Source organism: Vulpes vulpes, chromosome 2 (genome assembly GCF_048418805.1).
Source record: "Vulpes vulpes isolate BD-2025 chromosome 2, VulVul3, whole genome shotgun sequence".
Taxonomy (NCBI): domain Eukaryota; kingdom Metazoa; phylum Chordata; class Mammalia; order Carnivora; family Canidae; genus Vulpes; species Vulpes vulpes.
Genome location: NC_132781.1, coordinates 66,225,984 through 66,248,370, shown reverse-complemented (window position 1 = coordinate 66,248,370; position 22,387 = coordinate 66,225,984). Strand labels below are relative to the sequence as shown.

Here is a 22,387-nt window from a genome sequence, read left to right as displayed (position 1 = left end):
AGACTCCCTGGAAAACATCAGTAACTATCATACAAAGCAGAGTGAAAATGGGGAAAAAGCTTCTTATAGAAAAGTCCTTTTATTATTGCTAGCCAAGAGTTCTAAGCTATTGAGCTTTGATGTTCCTGAACTCAATTTTAAGGAATTTTAAACATTATTCTTGAAGAAAAATTACTTATATCAAGGGTATCCATTTCCTTTAAACTCATCCCATCCACCTATCCTTGCCTCCAATGCAGAATATCCTTTTATTCATACAAATTCACATTCCACTCCCAAATATATTTTCCCAATTGGCTGATACTTTTACAAAGGAATGAAATAATACAGCTGGTTGACAAAGTAATTTCAACTATTTATAAATGAAATAAAAGGAAAGTTAAGCAGAGAGTATAAAAAGATACCAAATGGGAGTAATACTGATGTGACTCTAGTTGAGTTTATCAAAGTATCTATTAGTAGCCTGGACAGGGGATCAGATGAAAAGCAGCTAGAGAACTGACTTCCTGTGGTTACAAAATGCCAATTGCTTTAGAATGCATGACAGCCTTAGAAATAAATGAAACACTTGCTGCTTTTACCAAGTTTACAGTGTTGAGTACATTTTACATCATTTTAATGAAAACATTTATACAAATTTACTGCAATATCTCCTATCAGAAAACAGAGTTTCTACCATTAAAGACCTAAAAAAATAAATTTTTATCTTTGTCAACTCCCTTTCTGGGAATGCAGGATAAAATATGTTTCCCTTAAAATATTTTTTTTTTTCTGTCCAATAGGTTGCTGGAAGAAAAAAATCAAGACTCGACTAGTAATGATTTTTTTAATTTCTAGTTTTCATCTACTTCTAAGGACACTCCCTTTACAAAACCTTTCAGTCTTATATACTACGACAATCATGTTTAGAGCTCCAAATAAATAAAATAGCCACATATTGGAAGGCATATTGAAGAATCAAATGATTAGCCACATTTATCTGTTCACATTCATGGATCCTCTAAGAGGGTTGTCAGAGTTCATATAATACTGTTAACATTTAATACAAGTTAACATGTGTCATCTGATCTACTGCTCATGGGTTACAACACTGAGGCTATTATTAATACAGATCCTAATTTTGGGGAGACAGTGATATTAACAAACTCCGGTTAAATTACCAGGACATTAAACTGTAACTGTATAATTTAAAATGGCTACTCTTCATCCACTGCTACCATCTCCCTCTTCCCCCTGGTGTTAAACTCAAAAGCCTAACTATAAGAGGTGCAGGGTGCCAAACACTTTTGTATAGGAAAACTGGGTCTCGAATAGTAAACAAAAAAAAAATTCACAAAATAAAGATTAAACTGTTTGGATGGTTGCAACTGTTATTTTCAATTTTTTGATCTTTTATCTCTTCTGGTGACGAACACATTTTTTTTCCTTCTTTTCATCCACAGATGTTAATACACAAATTTTTTGTAAGCATTACAAAACATCATTCCAGTTCAAAATTGCTTGTGATCATATCCACATATGAAGCACTAGACAAGTGTATATTATATTCCAAAATGCTTTAAAATTCTTCACTGTAGTTTTCTACTGATGTTTCCCTTAAATTAAGGCTTCATCAAAGAGAAATTCATAGTATTATGAATGATTTTTTTTCATTCCTGAATTAAGTGCAATCTTTCCAAAATCAAGTAGTCCTGGAGAAAATTTAAGACAACTTCCATTAATCAGTGTCATGACTAAAATAGTATCTTACTGGAGGTCCAGGCAAATCTTCATCTCCATCCGTGTCTGGAGCAAATGACACAGTAAGATCCACATATTTCTTTTCAGTAGAAGGTTTCACAAGTTTATGCATTCTAAGAAAAATAATCAAGGACAAATAATTTGGTAAATTCTGTAAAATGAAAGAGTGATTTCCCATTTAATGTTGCCCAGAGAATCTGGACCTGTGTGTCTGGACTTCACATTTATTTTAAAATCTAATAATTCATCTGCTTTCATATGTTACAATTTTTCTTTACTAAAAGCTCTAAACTCAAGACATTCATTTATGTAATAGTGAATCAGTCTGGACTACCGTTAATATTGATAAAGAAAACAGACCATTTGCTAATCAACGCTCTCGCCCAAAACCACAATGTAAGCAATGTATTTTAAAAGTCAATTATCCTCTTATTTCCTATAAAGCGTGGAGGCATCATAAATTCTTTAAGCATTTCTATGTAAAGAGTAAAAAGCAAACTAGATTTAAATCTTCAAATGCAAGCTAATCACAATGAAAGACATAAGCTTTACCTTTCCCTTATATCCCATGTATATCTTATTTACTAAAAAAAACCTGTTGTTGCGATTGTCACTGATACTATCTTAAATCAAGTTATCATCTGTATTTCCTTTGATTACTGGATTAGTTTTGAGCCAGCTTTCTCCTACCTCCAATCTATTCTGCTGCCAGAACACTCAAAGGACGCAAATCTGATTTTACTCTCTTGCCTAATAATATTATGTATCATATGCCATGTACCTATCTCATATCAGGCTTTGAACTATGTAATCTATTTAAATGTCAATAATAGCTCTTGCCATTTTACAAAGATAGTTTGTCCCATTTATAACTTCTCATTCTTTCTACCATTCATTCTCATCATCTCATCCTTAAGTTATTCCAAAATACTGATTTTCCAAATAGATCATGCGTGCTCTTTATTACCTATATGCTTTTGCATAAACTATTGCTTTTGCCTAATACCCTTTTTCAACGGTAGCTCAAATGAAATCTACCCTAAAGTGAAGGATTAAGTTAGTAGTGCCTAAGGTATTCTGTAAAAATATTTATTATACTAATTATTCAATTACATTTTAATGATTAACATGTCTCTTTTTCATAATAGACTATGAATTCCTTGAGGGCACAGGCTATTTAATAAAGATGTATATTAACAAAAGATTTACAGGGGTAACATTTATGGACTACCTCTTGGTTGCTATTATACTGCTAGTCTTTACTACTATTTTAATGATCAACAGCTATGGGGACAATCATTCCTAGTTGTGGACAGAAAACTAAGTTTCAAAAACATTCAGTAAGCTACTCAATGTGGCAAAACAAGTAGCTGGGCATGGATGTGAACCCAGGTCTTTCAGAAGCCAAGCTTCTCTAGTCACTTAATAGGTACTTAATAAATGTCCTTAGTAAACATCTGGTAAATGAAGATAGAATAAATAAAAAATATCATTCACAAAGTATATCATGCTGGAGATTTCAAATACTGGCCAACTTATAAAGCACTATTGGGCATTACTTGCAACAAATTTTAAATTCTACTAATCAATATGCTTCAGGACCACACATTCTATTCTCATTTAGGTAGTATACAGGAAATACTATTAATATATCCAAAAGATACTCAGGGATCCTAATGACAAAATAATATAAGGCAAACTAATACCTTATCTATGTAACAGCAATTTTGCTGTTTCAAATAGAGATCAATAAGCCTGAATTATAGTAATTAAAAAGTGATTACTCTCCTTAATTGATAATCATAGTTAAAACTTACGTATGTTAAACCACCCATTATGCAGAGATGCATAGGACAAATATTTTTATGTTTATTTTTATTTATTTAATACAAGTTAACATGTTATCTGACTTGCTCCTGGGTTAAAACACTGATGCTATCAACAATGATTCTGATTTTTAGGAGACAGTGATATTAACAAAGTCTAGTTAAATTAGCAGAGGTAAATCTATTTGATTTTCCAGTGTGCATCCCCCTTATGTTTTAATTCTTGTGAATCTTCTGATGTGAGGTTCAATACTTACGTTAACTTTAATCTTTTTGCATGACCTGGCATTACAGGAACATAAAGCATTTTGACTCCCTGTACCACCATTGTTGGTTCAATTCCATACTTCTCCTAAAAGTAAATACCCAAAAGATGGCAGTCAAAGCCATGTCCAAATATAAAAGGCTGGGTGACAATATATTACAACCAGTAAAAAGACACTTGACAAACTTCTGAACATTTATGAAAACCTCCAACTAATGAACTAAGTAAATAAGTGTCTCACTTTGACTGCATTTATGAAATCCAAGAGGGTGAAGTCTTCTTTTCCATGTATTGTCCATCTGTCCCAAATTGTAAATGATATTCCATTTCTGTTGTAGAAAAATATTCAGAACAAAAACATTTTAATTTTTTCCCTTTAGTAATAATAAAAATCCCCAGAAGTTCATAATTTGTTACTTAGCTACATAATAACATAGAGGAAAAAGAAAAATACAACTTATTTCCCTATCATACCATACAAGGTAGCCACTTTTATCAGTACCTTGTTGTTCCTTCCAGTGTCTCATAATAAATCAGTATCTCTTAGGCAAGAGAGTTCTCTATTTAAACAGCTACATGGGTTTCTCTCTGTGGATGTATCAGTCCCCTATTACTGAACAGCTGGGTTATTCCAATCTTTGGCTATGATAAACAATGCTACAATGAATATCTTATAAATATATCATCTGAGATGAGTGCAAATGTGTCTACAAATTTGAAGTTATGCACTATATTTCTCTTATTATGGGTTATACTATTTTATACTCTTATCAGTAGTAATGTATGAGGAGAGTGGTTCCCACTCTTGCCAAGACCGATATTTTCAAATTTGTGGTTGTTGTCAATTTGAAAGTGAAAAATGAAAGTCCAGGGGGATTGTTTTGTTCTGTCACATAGTTTCTGGAACCAGATTCTATATCTTATGATAGATCAGTAAGACACTATAATGCCTTCTAACTCATCTGAATTAAGAAAAAAACATATGAAACCATAACAAAGTACAATGCTAAATAATGTAGTAGATTAACTGTTGTGAGTGTTGCATGGCAGTTTAGTCAGGAATGCTTCACATAAAGCGGAAGAATAAAATTGGACCACTATCTTACACCATATGAAAATTAACTCAAGGGGAGCCTGACTAGCTCAGCCAGAAGAGCATATGACTCTTAATCTTGGGGTTGTTAAGTCTGAGCCCCACTTTGGGTAGAGATTAATTAAAAATAAAATCTTAAAAAAGAAATTAACTGAAAATGAATGAAAGTCCTACATGTAAGATCTGAAGCCATAAAACTCCTAGAAGAAAACAAAGGTAGTAAGTAAGCTTCTTGACATCAGCCTTGGTGATAAGTTTTTTACATTTGATACCAAAAGCAAAAGTAGACAAATGGGACTACATCAAACTAAAAAGCTTTTACATAGCAAAGAAAACCATCAACAAAATGAAAAGGCAGACAAAATGAACAGTGGTTAATTGTTCAAATTAATAATCTTACATAAAAGAAATCTAGAAGTAAATATACCAGGGATGTTCCATTGGTTCTGTAAAGTGACTAGTGATCCAGGCTTTCTATACTCATTACTGGGAGGCAATTTTTCACTCATGACATGTCTTACAACAGCTTTTATCTAGAAATATCCTTTCAGGGATGTTTTCAGAGGAAACAGCCTCGAATGATGAAATAGTGTCGCTCTTCAGGTCAGAGAACAGATCTGATTCCTGGACAAGGTAATAAAGATAATGCCTCTCTGCTGGGCACAAGTGGTCAGATTTGCCAGCAGTCTTTGCATAAAATTGGGTTATTCTTAAGCTCAGTGTTCCTTAGCTGTAACAGATCTATTGCATGTATAGTATCAACCTGGATGTTTTCTGCATTATCCCCAGGGGACTTGGAGGGCAAGAGAAAACAATGCAAACATGAAGCTCATGTTACCTGCTATGCCAGAAGTAATAAATTGAATTAAAAAGAAAAGAAAAGGCAACCTACTGAATGGAAATAAATACTTGCAAATCATGAATCTGATAAGGAGTGAGTAACCAAAATATATAAAGAACCTGAAGACATACAAACAGGTATGAAAAAGTGCTCAACATCACTAAACACCTGGGAAATGCAAATCAAAACCATAATGAGGTATCACCTCACACCTATTAGAATGGCTAATATTAAAGACAAGAAATACCAAGTGTTGGCAACAGTAAGGCGGTTCCTTAAAATATTAAAACTAGAATTACCATATGATCCAGCAATTTCACTTCTGGGTATTTATCCAAAGAAAATGAGAGTAAGTAACTCCAAGACATATCAGTACCCCCAATAAAAGAAATCTTGTTATTTGGAACAACATTAGCATTATGCTAAGTGAAATAAGTCAGAGAAAGACAATAGTATCTATGATCTCACTCAGATGCGGAATCTAAAAAAAAAGAAACCAATGTGAAACAGCTCAGAGATAGAGACAACAGATTAGTAGTTGCCAGAGGTGGGACTGGGGTAAGAGCAAAATGGGTAAAAAGAGTCAAAAGGTATCAGCTTCCAGCTTTAAGATAAATTGGTCATGGGTATATAATACACAGCATGGTGACTATAGCTAATAATACTATGCTGTATAGTTGAAAGTTGCTAAGAGAGCAGATCTTAAAATATCACAAGGGAAAGACTATGCTTAACTCTGTATGGTGATGTTAACTGGACTTATTATTCTGATCATTTCTTAATACAAATAGGTGTTGAATCATTGGGTTGCACACCTGAAACTAATCTAATGCATGTCAGTTATGTCTCAATTAAAAAAAAAAGAAATGTTTCAGGAAGATGGGATTTTGACCTAGTCTTAGCAAGGATTACTATGTCCATAAGAAAAGGAGACGTGAAACTATGATATTTTCCTTTTAGAAGGTAAAAATTTTATTTCATTTTCATTATGCAAGAGAAATAGACTTTCATGCATACCTGATTTCAGTTCTTTTTACTTCAGATGTCTCTGTAAACACTATAATTGGAATAGCTAAGTTAAGGAAACAATTTTTGTAAGCTTCAAATGGATAGTCACCAGCTACCTTGATCATCTCCAATGCAACCTAGATAAAAGAAGGTGTCTGATTATATAGAGCCCAAAACTATTTATGACTTTAAATGCATTTATTTAGGGATGCCTGGGTGGCTCAGCAGTTGAGTGTCTGCCTTTAGCTCAGGTTGTGATCCCAGGGTCCTGGGATCGAGCCCTACATCAGCTCTCTGTGGGAAACCTGCTTCTCTCTCTGCCTAGGTCTCTGCCTCTCTCTCTGTGTCTTTCATGAATAAATAAATAAATAAATAAAAATCTTTAAATAAATAAACAAATGCATTTATTTAATTTTCCTAAATTCTTCTCAAGCGTTTCTCTGTAAAGAGTAAAAGCAGCTACTAGATTGAAATAATAGGAATTTTTTATAAATCTGTCCACTTTTTGCATATCTTATACTTTCAAACTTTTCACCTGTTCTATATGGGTTGAACAAAGTTATTAAAATGACTAATTTAATCATTTAATCTTCCTATTGTGGAAGACATGAGAATTCAAGAAATATAATACTTTAAAATCCTTTAATACAGGAGCAGATAATTACATAGCTTTGAAGTATAACACTATAGTACAGCATAACAACTAGGGCCAGCCTAAAGATTCTGAATCATTAAGGAAAGATTAAACTGTAAGAAATCTGAATCACTAACAGGAATTACATTTTTTAAGGCAAAGAACTAAAGTCTAATACAATCAAAGACCAACCATTAGAGCAGTTCACTTTATTCAAGAAAAAGAGAGTGCTTTGTAAGGAGAATACAAGAATGATTAAGAGTATTAGTGCTTGTAGTAATAATTATACTCTATCTTGACAGGGATTAGTTATTATATTAAAATATCTATATATCTATAAAGCTTCAAAATGTGGATGACCTTATTTTCAGAAATACCTTGAAATTTAAAATTATAAGATCAATATGGATCCCTCCTTCTCTAAGATCTCTAAGTGACTGGCTAGTGTGGCATAGTAGGGAAAACAGGTAAGAGGCAATGAAAAAGAAGTATTTCCATTTAAAGAATAATACACTCACCAAGCCAGAAACTGCAGCAGTGGATGTTGCTATTGCAGGTATAATTTTACCAGCTATGCGCTTTGTCTTAAAACGGTCAGCTGGTTCAATGCTATACATTTTGGCACGAAGGTTTGATGCAGCTGTAATGAAATCTATGTGTCCATTATGTTCATCATCTTTCTCAAATGAAAGCACTGCCATCTGAAGATCACCTGATCATAACAACCAGAAAAATAAAGTTTTGTAGTAATTTGTAAAGGTTTTATTAGGTAAAAACAATGTGGATTCGTTATCCTTAAATATTCCTTTACAAAATACACGAAAAAAATCCAGAAAGATGAAGTTATTGAAGGATATGAAAATGATGGCTGTGATATCACTTAATCAGAGAAATTTCTATATTAAAAAAATCTTTCTAAAAAACAGAAAATAAGAAAGCCATATATCACATCTGCTATTAAGTGGCTTACAAATAAAGTTAACATTGGGTACTGTACTAAAATTGTTTCCATAAATACTATTCTAAACATTTTGCCCCTGTTAACTAAGTACAGGGTCAGTGAGTCTAATAAAAATATGTATCTGCTTGTAATATTTCTAGATTAGTGATTTCAAAAATCATTCTGTAGGTAGGGCAGCCTGGGTGGCTCAGCAGTTTAGTGCCGCCTTTGGTTCAGGGTGTGATCCTGGAGACCCAGGATTGAGTCCCGCGTGGGGCTCCCTGCATGGAGCCTGCTTCTCCCTCTGCCTGTGTCTCTGCCCGCCTCTCCCCCCCCCCCCCCCGTGTCTCTCATGAATAAATAAATAAAATCTTTAGAAAAAAAATCATTTGTAGATAGGTGTAGTTTGATCTGTTATAAAAAAGAGAAAGTAAGAAATGGTATTTTCCAAGAATTGTAACATACCTGTATTTTATTTACAAAATAAATAGTTGGCTAACCTAGGTTCTTATTTCCTGAATTTTACTGGTTTGTACATAAAAATCCTGAAGGTCTGGAAACTGCTGATTTATGTAATAAAGCATGGTAAGCAGTTCTAAAAACATAGCTAATGGCTTTGTTTTTAAGGAATACAACTTTGGTTTTCTTATATTTAAAACCATTTAGCAAGGATGTATGCAGGTCAAGATGTATTTCCCATGTATAACTAAGGAGACTAATAAGCCAGAAGAAATCTGTCTATGGCTTTTTATCCTTAAAGTGATAAAACTGGCTCTAAGTGTTAGTCTATATGGAGACTCCATTTTTTTTTGCTCTTTATGCTGGCCATGAGTTAAAAAGGAATCACACAGAATCCCAAGGACTACACCAGTTAGAACAATGACAATAAAGCAGATAATACATTTCTGAATAGCAACTGAAGGTAGGGCAAAAGGTGACAAATAATGAATTTAGTCACAGTTAAAGATGAACAGTGACTTTCATATGATCGTGAAATCAACTAACATTGTTATTATTATAGTTATTATTTAGTCCCATAAGCTTTTGGGTGTAGAGTTTATTGATCATAAAAATTCCCTCTAGTTCAAAGCATTTTTATAAAGATTTCCTCTTACTTGTGGTAGCTTTATTAGATGAAATAGCCTTTTCTAGTTGGAAAACAGCATTCCTCTCATCTTCATTGCTAATAGGAACATGGTCTGGTTTCCTTGCAGTTTCATCTGTTTGAACAACCTTTAAATACATGGACATATATTCACTATTGTTATCATAGCCTGTACTTAAGTCTGATTTCCATATCTTTTTTACCAAATAAGTCACACAGAGAAGATATTCCCTCTATCTAGTTTAATCACATTATTTTTTATACAATGTTTTAAATAACTGAAATATACAAGAAAAATCCAGGAAAATGAAGTTATTGAAGGATATGAAAATGATGGCTTTTATATCACTAAATCAGGCATGGAGCCTAATACAGGGCTCAATCTCACAATCATGAAATTAAGACCTGAGCCAAGATCAAGAGTCACTTAACCGACTGGGCCAACCAGGCCCCCTGCTAGTTTAATCATATTAATCATTATGGCCCAGAGCATTTTACAGCTTCCATTGCTAAGTAATGTTATTTACATATTAATATGTATTTCCTTACACTGAATGTCAACTCCTAGAAAAGTGATCTTTATCTCGTTCACTGAGAGAAATTCAATATATTTAAAACAAATTATCTTATGTTAAAATATTTACTGAATAGCTTACAAGATCTGTATTTATATAGATCTCTTAAAATTCCACAGTAGAATGAAGTTAATATTTATCAAGAGTCTGCAATTCTGAGAAATCTACTTCAAACCAAATTGTATAGCTCTAATTGGTGCAGAGCTGTTTTCTGTCTCCAAAGAAATCCATAAAATACATAATATGGACATCCTTTAAATAATTACCGATTGCTGATAAGAAGTTGTTTCCGAAAGAATAAGTCTTCCTTCATATAGATGTATGCTTAGAGGAGCACCATCTAAGTAATTTATCTTTAAGAAATTACTTATTAGACATTCCACAAGGGCAGTAAAGTTAACAATTTCAGACAAAAAAACTATCTGCATCATCGCTAATTAAAAATACTATTTCTTTTTACAGTGCAAAAAACTTACATTTTTATAGATTAAGTATTATTTTAAGTATTTAAGAAATAGTAAAGAGTCAAGGAAACAGAAACTTCTGTTTTCCAGAATATCTAGTTGGTATTTTTGGCATCTTTTAACAAGTGCTAGACTTCGAAGCTTTGGTGTGAGTTGCTTCAGGAAGTTGTGAAAAGCTCATAATTCATGTTAAAACTAAAACTGTAGCTAAATGGCTCAGGATAATTTATTACCCCAAAACTTTGATAGAGAAAGAAGCAATTCAAGGCACAAAACACTGAAGAGCAATAAAGATTAGTGAAGTTATTGATACATGTTTCTTTGGCTTGTCTAGCAGTTCTGTTTACTAGAAACATGCGTTAGGGACTTACTTTTTTTAAAAAAACATTTATTTGAACATAGTTGACAATGTTAAGTTACTTTCACGTGTACAATAAGGTGATTCAATTTCTCTATAATTATGTGATGATCACAAGTGTTACTACCATCTGTCACCACACAATGCTATTACAGTATCATTGACTGTATTCCCTATGCTGTGCTTTCTGTTCCCTTGACTTATTCATTTCATAACTAGAAACTCCTTTATATAGGAATTCTGTTTACCTTTCTGTTCTTCTATTCTTGATAAGCTGTAAGTCATGAACATTTCATTCAGCACACCCATTTATTTGTATAAAATCAAACAGCTACAAATTTTCCTTTTCCCTAAAATAAAAGTGCAGAATGGCAGACTGCACACATCACTTCCTGCTTGAATTTTATAGGGAGGCAATCATTATTCCATATTTTTCAATATTACTAGAGCATAAGGGGAACAAAAGATTGTTTTGTAGATGATTTTTAGAGTGTATACAAAAAGGCATATAATGAACATGTGAAAAAGAAAAATACTTAGTATTTTCAAACTTTTCTATTTATCCAGCCTAAATTTCACATTCCATCTTTATTAATACTGCTTATCTTTTTCCTTCCAACATATTTGCCCTATAAAATTCCAGTCCTAGTTATATCCAATTTTTCAGCTATTCTATGGCAGCACTCAGGCATCCAAATGCCTTTTTTCTAGCCACATTTATGTAATACATTAAGTAGATTTACATTAAATGGATTCTCAATGCTGTTTCAAAATTCTACTACGTCTTCTAATAACTGACTTTCCCATCCCCTTGAGCAGTTTTTTCACACTTTATTTTTCCCTCTGCTCAAACTTCTTTAACTTCTTTTCCTCCTCACCTGGAGCTGCTATCCATGCTTCTTATTTCAACTAAGAAAATAATAATCTTTTTTCTCTTACACTCCAATTCCAATCCCTGTCAGGACAACATACACCAGACTCCAATCGCTATCATAAATTACCTTTTACCTACTACTTCATTCAAACCATCATCATATTTTGCCTATAACCTAATAGTTTTTCATGCTTCCTCTCTCATGCCCTACATAGTCATTCTTATCACACCAGCCAGAATCATCCTTTTAAATATTAGCCAGATTGTGTCCTCTGCTTAAAATACTTCACTGGCTTATCTTATAATAAAACATTAAATACTTATCATAACCCCAAGTATCTCTCCTATCTCACTGTCTACCACTCTTCTTACCCACTCTCCTTCAGAAGAATCCTCCTTCAAAGTCTTTCAGGGCTTTTCTCTGAACTTGTTTCTGCTTGTTGCATTATTCTTTCACCACATAAGAGCATGGCTCACTCTATCACTTCCTTTAGGCTTCTGCCCAAATGGTACTATATCAGAGGCTTTCCCTTTAGCCCACAAAAAAGGACACCAGCTCCATCACCCTTTACTTCTTTTCCTTGTTTTTAATTCTTAGCACTACGCCCATATTGCAGTATTATAATAATAGCATTTTTTTAATAGTCCGCCTCTCGCCCAACAGACTATACTTTCATAAGAGCAAGAATTTTGTTTTGTTCATTGTGAGATTCTCCAGGTTTAGAATGAGACTTGATACAAGTAAAAGTTCAGTAACTATTTGCTGAGTGAATAAATTTCCAAACATACCTTGTTAGAAGGTTTGAATTCTTGAATCTTTACTTCAGAAAGAATATTCAAGAGGGCATCTGCTGATAAGTCCTGTTTTTTTAAAGAGTTATTTTGTGAACATTATTTTTTAAAATTCTGAATTCTAAAGCTAAAAAATCCTAAAGAGATCCTTTATCATACTAAATTTGAATAATTTATCATCTGACTATTTAGACCATATCCATTTGTGACATTTACCTTTATTCTATAGAAATACCATTCATATAAAGGCTGGGAGGCAGGGGTGGTGTGTGCAAAAAATTCCTTATTACTCAATGAACTTGAAATCTTAGTTCTTTCCATAAATTTTTAAAAAGATAGTTTTAGGACTGGTTGTATCAGACTGAGTGCTCCGCGATCAGGGACTATCTCGTCATTGTTTTATAAAGTTCCCCACACAAAGTTATATTTGATAAATACGGACTCAATAAATGAAATATGTAAGTAAATGGAATTCATACCTTCGGAAGTAGAAAAATATTTAAATGGTTCAAGATGAACTAAGATGAATTTATTAAGGCTATCAGATCTATATCCATTTTTAAGAAGCTGCTTAGGAAAAACTGAGACATACTGCTTTTGAGGTCACCTACATTCTTATCACAGAATTGCCACTCTTTTTTTAGAAAAAGAATACCAGACTGAATGGCACTATTTTAACCAGATATTTATGGTATATTTTACCATTAACTCCAAAAAGGATTAATTTACACTAGGCATTTTTATCTGGATCCAAAATAGCCAGTGTTAATTATGGCTCTAGTTCGTATTTGCCCATTTAGCCTACCTAAAAGTATAGCAATTTATTTGGTTCTATTTTGCATCTGTGAAGAAAAAAAATCACTAATGCAGATCTGCCTTTCAATTAAAACTATATTAGATGCTTTAGATAATAGTCAATAAAGATGTCTAAAGAAATAGGTAGGGTAAAGGTTAAGAAATCTCAACATGTGATAGTACAGCAAAACAAAAAGTTGACGTTAAAGAATGATTCTTGTAACATAAAAACATATTTTGATGATGCAATTAGCTGGCAAGTCATCAAGTTTTTACCTGGTTTTGTATCAGTTCCTAGAGCCTGAAGGTTATCTTACCTCTTCTGTAAATGGAATGCAATAGACTGCAGCATATAGTTTTGCAGCATTCAGAAGAAAACTGAAGTGCCTTTTGAAATTAAAAATAAGGCAAAGTGTGAATGCACAGTTTCAAAGATGCTTAATTCACCAAAACTATAGCTTTTGAAATGCTGAAGAAAAATAATCACAGAATTTTCGTTACAGGAATATTTAAAAGTTAGGCAATGAACTTCTGGTCTAGACGAAAGAATTACAGAACCTTTAAGAAACATTAAATGTTCATCCTTCTAAGTAGTAATATTCAGAAGATGATCATGATTACTTTGGGGAGAGGAGTGGCAAAAAGTAGAAAAATTAGACTAGTGAAAGAAAATTCATTTTAACTCATAAAAAATTAGAAATTTGGTTTAAAAGAACATATATTAGGTTCAAATTAAACAAATGAGTTTGTTTAAAAACACAAGGGAAGGGATCCCTGGGTGCCGCAGCGGTTTGGCGCCTGCCTTTGGCCCAGGGTGCAATCCTGGAGACCCAGGATCGAATCCCACATCGGGCTCCCGGTGCATGGAGCCTGCTTCTCCCTCTGCCTGTGTCTCTGCCTCTCTCTCTCTCTCTGTGACTATCATAAATAAATAAAGATTAAAAAAAAAAAAAAAAACACAAGGGAAGTTTTAAAGGAAAAGTAGTCAGGATAAGGGGACTGGAAGCCTAACATAAGCATCAGATGAGAAAACTAAATTAGAATTATTTGTTGAAAGCAAGGTTAACAAATTAAGTGTTTAATTGAAATACATACATATAAATATGGGTGTTTGTGCATGTGTGTATAAATGTCTATCTAATATAGATATGGTATACAGGTATTCATTCAAACTCAACTATTTTGAAAATTAATTTGAGATAATTTAGGGAGATAGTAATAATCATTTTTCCTTCTGTATCACTAAAGGTCCTTAAATACTGGCTCTACTTAACAGGAAAACATTTGTTGTTATTTTATGTTTTTTTCTTATGGATAAAGTCAAAGAGGTAATACTTTGCTTTCACTTAAGCTAAAAATAATGAAGTTATTTTACTATCTAAATAAACAGATTCACATATATGTGAAGGACTGTGGCTGGCTTTGCTGGACAGACTAATATGCTAAATAACTCTTAGATGAAGAGGAATGCAATAATTTAACATTTACAGAGCCTGAGGTTTTTACCCTATAAACAAATACATAGTTAAGAAATTTACAACAAAGGATGCATACAAAACTAGATACAAATACTTACAAAGGTTCATTTAAATCAAATTTTATTGGAGAGGGGGGCCTCTTTGGTGACTGCCAAAACAAACCTAACAGAATATACAGATATTATTTTCATTATAGACACTTAGAAATAAATTATATTAAATGTTCTTCACAAGACTTGGTCACACTTACTGCCATCTTTTAATCTTGTGTCTAGAGGAAAACAGTGAAGAAGCTGAAGAGCCTAAAGAAAAATATTTTAAAAAATCACTATTCAATATTATCTGAGGTAAAAAAAAAAAAAAATGCACAAGAAGGTATACACTGAAGCCTCCAGCTACCCTTATATTCCCTTTCTCCATTTTCCCTGTCACTGCCCCTCATACCTGTAATAACCTCTATTGTTATTTTCTATCAACATATAGTTTTTTTTTTGCATCTACAGCAAACATAAATATACATTACTTAATCACTTTTAATACAAATGGTGACTTATTTTATATAACATTCTGCTCCTTTCAAAGAGCTAATCCTTAAAACAAAAATGAAACCAGTAAAAATATACAGTATTTTGTATTTTGAAATGATAAATGATGTTTGAGATTTGCTTCAAAACCATCTGAGGAGAGTATGTTGGGAGGGTATATGGATAAAACAAGATTATCTACAAGTTGGTAAATGTTCAACCTGGGTGACAGATTTGTGAAAATTACATGGGGGTTCATTATGCTATTTTTTTCCACCTTCTATGGTTAAAATTTTCCATAATAAAAAAGCTTTTAAAAAAAGGTATAAAAGGTAAGAGGACTAAAGAGAGTACTTTGGATTTTGAAACAAGGAGTCATTGATAATTATGGTAAAAATAATTTGAACAGCAGTGGAGAAAGAAGACATATCTATTGGATGAGGAAGTAGCAATAGCAAGTTTAAGATCACTCTTCTAAGCAGCAGAGACCAGAAGGAAGTGAAAAGCAAGGATAAGTGAAATCAAAAGACTTTTTAAAAAAGAAAAACTTACTTATATTCTGATAGGTAACAGCCTAAAGAGAGGGAGAGACTCAAGAGAGTGCAGGACACATTCTAGCAATTTTAAGTAATGGGAGAATAACAGCTAATATTTAGTGAGCACTTACAGGCTAGGTTCTGCTCAAAGTGCTTTACATGTAATTCACTCATTTGATGCTCACACTAGCTATGAATTACACGCCAATTTATTATCCCCATTTTACAAACGAGGAAACAGACCAAAACAGACATAAAATACGATTTTGGGTATCGGTGGGCAAGGCAAAATTCAACAAAATTTCTGACAGTATCTCTATTTTCTCAGTTTCTTGCTTTATTCTGAATAATAAACTTTTAGACTACTAGTGAAATGTATTCCTTATTCTCTAAAGGGAACCTCTACCTGAAACCCAATTTGCACATAGAAAAGATAAGGATCAAGTAAATGTATTTCTGATGGAAATCAGAATGGATGGAATATAAGTGTATTCTTTTAACATTCAAAGAGAAACTAGCTATGTGCCTTGCGCTTGTTTTCACTTAATTTACTACTTATTTCTGAAAAGATTCTTGAATGAAAGAGATGTTTGGTCCAGTGAAACTAATTTGGTAGCAATTAAATGAGCAATTAATATGTTATAATGCATACTTACCTTATGGTTAAAGTATTTTTCAAACTTTAACCTTGCTAACTCTACACACTGGGACCAATTTCTAGGTCTTCTGCTAAGTAACTTAATAACTTGAAAACAGCCTTCTAAACTGTGTCCAGTTTGTATCTTCTAGAATGAAGGGAAAAAAAACAAAATAAATACATTTCCAATTAAACACACAATACCCATCACTCACCCATATCATTACTGGGAAGTATTTTTTTTTAAAGATTTTGTATTTAATTATCTTGAGGAAAGAGAGCAAGAGAACACGAGAGACAGAGAGAGGGCACAAGCTAGGGGGAGAAGCAGAGGGAGAGGGAGAAGCAGACTCCCCACTGAGCAGGCAGCCTGATGTGGGGGTTGATCCCAGGACCCCAAGATCATGATCTTGGCCAAAGGCCGACATGTAACCAACTGAGCCACCCAGGCGCTCCTATTCCCGGAAAGTATTAGCCAAAGTTTGAAGTGCCAGCTCATGTGACCTATAACTATAATTTTAGTATTTTTACCATGAGCTCCCTTCCATGTCCCTGCCTTTTTCTTCTTCCTATTTCTTTTTGGAGGAAGAATGGAAAAGGACAGCACATGAAATTTCAGCTGTAATTTCTTTCTTTTCTTTCTTTTTTTTTTTTTAAAGATTTTACTTATTTATTCATGAGAGACACAGAGAGAGAGAGGCAGAGACACAGGCAGAGGGAAAGGAGGCTCCATGCAAGAAGCCCAATGTGGGACTCGATCCGGGGACTGCAAGATCACATCCTGAGCTAAAGGCAGACGCTCAACCACTGAGCCACCCAGGCGTCCCTCAACTGTAATTTCTTATCTGACAAGTTATCCTCATGTCTAGCTAGCTGCTAAGTTGTTGGTATTACATATGTACTTAATATAATAAGTGCTTATAAATAACACTTTATTTAAACTAAAAAGTTGGCCTGTTTAATATAGGAATAAGGAAAAGTAAGAAAATATCTTTAAAGTTGCCCTCATCATGAAGACTATTAAGTCTGAGAGATTACTGTCCACTCATGAAATTTTCATTAGAACTCACCTCAGTTTTTTTCCAAAGAGTTTAACAAGTTATTTTATTATTTGTCGCTGTCAATATTATTACATCTTTCTTAGGTTGAATCATATGAACTCCTGTTCATACAAACTTAAAAAACGGGGTTATTTGTGACTTGCTAATTTCAAGATTCCTCACGTACTTACTATGTATAATAATGATGCTATAATCTTTCTTTAAAGAGGTGAAATAAACTATAGGCAATTTGCAAGTAAGATTACACTGAGACAGTGTTGAGATTATATTAAAATGTATTGATTTTTACCTGTAGCACCTCTTCCGCAGATGGATAGGTTTGCCAAAATTTGTTAAACAATGCAGGCTTGTGGGAAAAAGAACTTTCAAACTATAAAGGAAAAAAAAGTTACATATAGAAGTCTGTTTTAAAATTGGAAACGTCTTTTCTACTTCAAATAAAAATTTCTTAAAATAAAGATCTTTATTACCTTATCTCTTGCCCACTGTATAGTATGTTCAATAGCAGCTGGAAAGGATTTTAGAGTACAAAATGGTATTTCCTCTTCTGGGGGATCCCGCTGATTTATAAAACATGACAATAGATGGTTAAGAAAATTAAAAAAAAAAGAAAAAAAAGAAAGTCAATGGCAATTTTTCATTGATTGAATTTACTTGAATGTTTTAAGACCATTAAAAAATGGTTTTGAGTGTTTTATGACCATTTAAAAAAAGGAAATAATAAATGAATCCAATATTTTTAAATCCTCTTTCTCTTAGGCAAGTAAGAGGGAAAAATGGATTTTTTTGACACTTACTCATTTGTTAATAGCAATGTCACAAAAAAACATGAATTTTATTACAACTTATTACCTGTGCACTTATTTGGTACCATGTGGTACTTATGGCAGGTTCTCACATATAATTAATTTTTTCTACAAGAGTCAAGGTGACATTGAAAACTACAACATTCCCTACTTTGAAAAGTAATTCAAGAATTCTCCAAAATGGTGCTCAGCATACCATGAGTTTCTTTCTCCAAGGAGAAAAAAATTTAGGAGCAGGGATCGTATGTCCTTGATGCTTCATACAGTTTCTTAAAGAAGTGTGTTTTATTTTTATTTTTTTAAAAGATTTTATTTATTTATTCATAGAGACACAGACAGAGAGAGAGAGGCAGAGACACAGGCAGAGGGAGAAGCAGGCTCCATGCAGAGAGCCTGACGTGGGACTCGATCCAGGGTCTCCAGGATCACGCCCTGGGCTGTAGGAGGCGCTAAACCACTGCGCCACCGGGGCTGCCCAAGAAGTGTGTTTTAAATAAACAACATATCAAAAAGAATGAAATCTTGACATTGCAATGACATGGATGGAGCTGGAGAGCATTATGCTAAGAGAAATAGATCAGGCAGAGAAAGATATATACCATGTGATTCCACTTTTATGTGGAACTTAAGAAACAAAACAAATGGGAAAGGAGAAATGAGAGAGACAAAGCACGAAACAGACTCTTACAGAGAACAAACTGATGGTTACCAGGCGGAGGCAGATGTGGGGATAGGTTAGATAGGTGATGGGGATCAAGCAGTGCACTTGTGATGAACAACAGGGTGGTGTATGGAGGTGCTGAATCACTATATTGTACAACTGAAACTATATGTTAGCTAACTGGAATTTAATAAAAACTAAAAAAAAAATAAAAATAAAAAAAATAAAAAAAATTACAAAATTAAATTAAAAAAATTTAAACCATTAAAAATAACTTTCAAAAAAGAAAGAAAAAAGAAATGGTAAATGTCTATCCTGTCTCATGTAAAAAAAATACCATTAAAAAGACCCTTTTTCTATTACATTTGGCTTAGGCATATTTTCTTTTTTTTTAAGATTTTATTTGTTTATTCATGAGAGACACAGACAGAGAGGCAGAGATATAGGCAGAGGGAGAAGCGGGCTCCTAGGGAGCCCGAAGTGGGTCTTGATCCTAGGACCCCAGGATCACGCCCTGAGCTGAAGGCAGATGCTCAACCACTAAGCCACCGAGGTGCCCCAGGTTTATTGGTTTAATCAATCTCAAATGACTCACTTTATCTCTTCTTAGAGATTTCTATTTCAGTTTGTTTATGTGAAATACTATAAAATATTTTATAAACCAAAGAGGGAAGCCAGAAGAGAATTCTATTTTTTCTAAATATAAAGTCAGAGAATATAGTAAGAGGCTTGGGAAAAATGTGGTAGAATAACACAAACAAGGAACTTTTAGAATTTTAACAGCATTCTCTATTTTGAAAATCTTCCAATATGACTTCAACATATCATGATTTTCTCTAATTTCCTTCAAATTAAACTTAGAATTTTGTCTACTATAATGTTCTTACTATATAAACTTTGGATTTCATGAGAACGGGAAAACATTTTATAAATATTTAACAATTTTACTAAAGCAAACATTAACTATGAAATAAAGTGATATTTACACTTGTAAAAAAAATTCTTTCCATTTTACAACTTGGGTTTATCTTTTTTAAAATCATAAAGCCTACAAATGTTTCCCAGGCCAGTGTTTTTCAACTTTGGCAGTATATCAAAATCACTTGCAGAGGTTAAAAAAAAGTGACATCTATATGCTTTACATATATAGATGGCTTGGTTTCCTCCCATGGAACAACTGAGTCTTCAATAAGATTTGGATGGGTCACCAGTTCAAAGGTTGTTAGAAAACCAATCAAGCACCTCTGAGAAATAAACAGTAAAGACAAGAATGAGATTGCAAAACACCAGAAACAAAATTTTGATGATTTAAAAATTAAGTTCAGTTCTCTTTAAAAAAATGCATATGCATATATGCATGGAAATTACTGACAGATTAACAGACAGATTAGGAAAGCTAAATCAAATCTGCTGACTAATGAAGAGAAAAAAATGAGATATAAAAATTATGAGATATAAAGAAGATAAACATTTACTTCAAAAACTCAGTTCACTTACATGACTATTATAGGATTCAGTTAAATGAGGAACAATAACTTCAGTGTGTCCCTTAGTGCCCATTGTTCCAGAATCTAACAGGGGTCGTAGATTTGCTAAGCAACGGCTATTTGAAAAGATAACAGGTAACAAACATGTAAGTGAGCAATAACAATGTAAGCAGAGGACATCTCACCACCTTCTGTTAATCATTCCACACACTGATCACTTCTGGATATAGTATCTCAGGAAACAGATACATTACCACCAAATAATGCATTTATCATTTCTGTCCCGCTCCTCCCACAAATTTTGTTGCCCAACCTAGTAATTTTTGTCTGTTTCTTCTTCTTTGACTACTACTAAATTTTGGGCTTCAACTTTCTTTTACTCTAGGTTAACTCTTAACTAATGTACTGCGTCCCTTCTTCTCTTGCTTCCTATTTCTTCTTTGGTTATTTCCTGACTACAAATTCTGTTCTACTGTATCTTCTCAATGTTATTTTTCTCCCAAACAACATTAATCTTCTTCCTTAATATGTTCAATACCTATATTCTACACATGTTAATTTCTTAAAGTTTTTATTCTTCCTCTGCCCAAGATTACCAACTTTCCACTACACTCTCCACTGGTAAATTTTCTTCTGTTAAAAATCTGTTCTCTAACCCTAACATTAGAGAGTCATATAAAGAGGTAAGGAAAATTATGTAAGGTGTACACATTATAGTCACTCATTCATCTACTTATTTAACAATATTTCCTGAATGACATATGTTGGGCACTGAGGATACAGTGATGGGAAAATAAATGGTCCCTGAATAAGTGATTTAGTGAAGAAACAAATACCAATTAGTGTATCAATAAAAATAAGCACTATGACAGAAAAAACAGGGCGCTGTGAAAGATTACCATAGCAGAATCTACAGAACTTAGTGGTTGAATAAAGTCTGTTTAAATAAAGACATTCCGGATGCAACGGAAAGATTGGGAAAAAACAAAAACAAAAACAAAAACTAAAGTAGGTAGATTTGGAGACAAGATTGTTAAAACAAGATAAACAATTTCCTAATCTGAAGGAGAGTATGTACAAGTCTTTGAGGTGAAAAAGTGTTGGATGCCTTATAAAAAACTGAAAGAAGCAATGTGTGGCCAGAATGACGGAGCCAGCAAAGATAGATAAATTTTAAGCTAAAGTGGTAGCAGATGGCAGACACTCCATGAAAAACATTTAGGCCATGTTAAAGATTTTGAATTTTATCTTAGGTATAATGGAAAATCATAAAAAGGATTTGACAGAAATACAAAGAATGATCAGAAAATTGGGTAACTTTTTAATAAATAGGTGTGGAAAAAAGTGAAAACAAAAGAAAAAATTTTTATGAGCCTGCATTTCAAGAACATACCTGTCTACATATCTCCTGGCTTCCACATTATCTAATGCTGTAATAATTATATCTTGTTTAGTATAGAACTCGTCATTGTAAATAGCCTCAGTGGCTGGACATACTTTGTTCAAGTGTGCATCTATCTTTAATTGAGGATTTATTTTCAGGGTTGCATCCGCAGCAGTATAGCTTTTAGGTTTCTAAACAAATAAAAACAGAAGAAATAAGTGTTAAACAGAAAAACTAGGCCGTGAGTGAACTTACCACATTTTTTATATGAGAGTAATGAGGCCAGCTTTCATTTTCATTTGTGGAAATTACATTCATTGTAGTCACATTACATTTAATAATCCAGATTAGTCTGAATAATTAATACATTATTAATGGAAATCTAAACAGCCTCTATCTTAACTACTATGTGCTTTAGAGTTCTTAAAATATCAATTATTAATAGTGTTTTTCCTAGTATTAAGGTCTGAACTTGGTAAGTGCCTAGGAAAAAATAAGAACAT

General features: G+C 33.1%; 1 protein-coding gene across 2 annotated transcripts in view; it reads right to left on the bottom strand.

Annotated features, from left to right (window-relative positions):
• Nucleotides 1-343: 343 nt before the first annotated feature.
• The window catches only part of UBA6 (ubiquitin like modifier activating enzyme 6), an 84,779-nt gene continuing 62,735 nt past the window's right edge, over nucleotides 344-22,387 (bottom strand). For both annotated transcript variants that reach the window (XM_026003535.2, XM_026003536.2), the window contains exons 19-33: nucleotides 21,894-22,075; nucleotides 20,511-20,616; nucleotides 18,017-18,106; nucleotides 17,836-17,916; nucleotides 16,505-16,633; nucleotides 15,039-15,090; nucleotides 14,887-14,950; nucleotides 13,628-13,697; nucleotides 12,513-12,584; nucleotides 9,463-9,580; nucleotides 7,926-8,119; nucleotides 6,783-6,910; nucleotides 4,073-4,160; nucleotides 3,824-3,918; nucleotides 344-1,853 (exon numbers count right to left, since the gene is read on the bottom strand). In XM_026003535.2, the coding sequence (XP_025859320.1) occupies nucleotides 1,718-1,853; nucleotides 3,824-3,918; nucleotides 4,073-4,160; nucleotides 6,783-6,910; nucleotides 7,926-8,119; nucleotides 9,463-9,580; nucleotides 12,513-12,584; nucleotides 13,628-13,697; nucleotides 14,887-14,950; nucleotides 15,039-15,090; nucleotides 16,505-16,633; nucleotides 17,836-17,916; nucleotides 18,017-18,106; nucleotides 20,511-20,616; nucleotides 21,894-22,075 (1,605 nt within the window). In that variant the 3' untranslated portion in view covers nucleotides 344-1,717. The remainder of the gene's footprint in view (nucleotides 1,854-3,823; nucleotides 3,919-4,072; nucleotides 4,161-6,782; nucleotides 6,911-7,925; nucleotides 8,120-9,462; nucleotides 9,581-12,512; nucleotides 12,585-13,627; nucleotides 13,698-14,886; nucleotides 14,951-15,038; nucleotides 15,091-16,504; nucleotides 16,634-17,835; nucleotides 17,917-18,016; nucleotides 18,107-20,510; nucleotides 20,617-21,893; nucleotides 22,076-22,387) is intronic.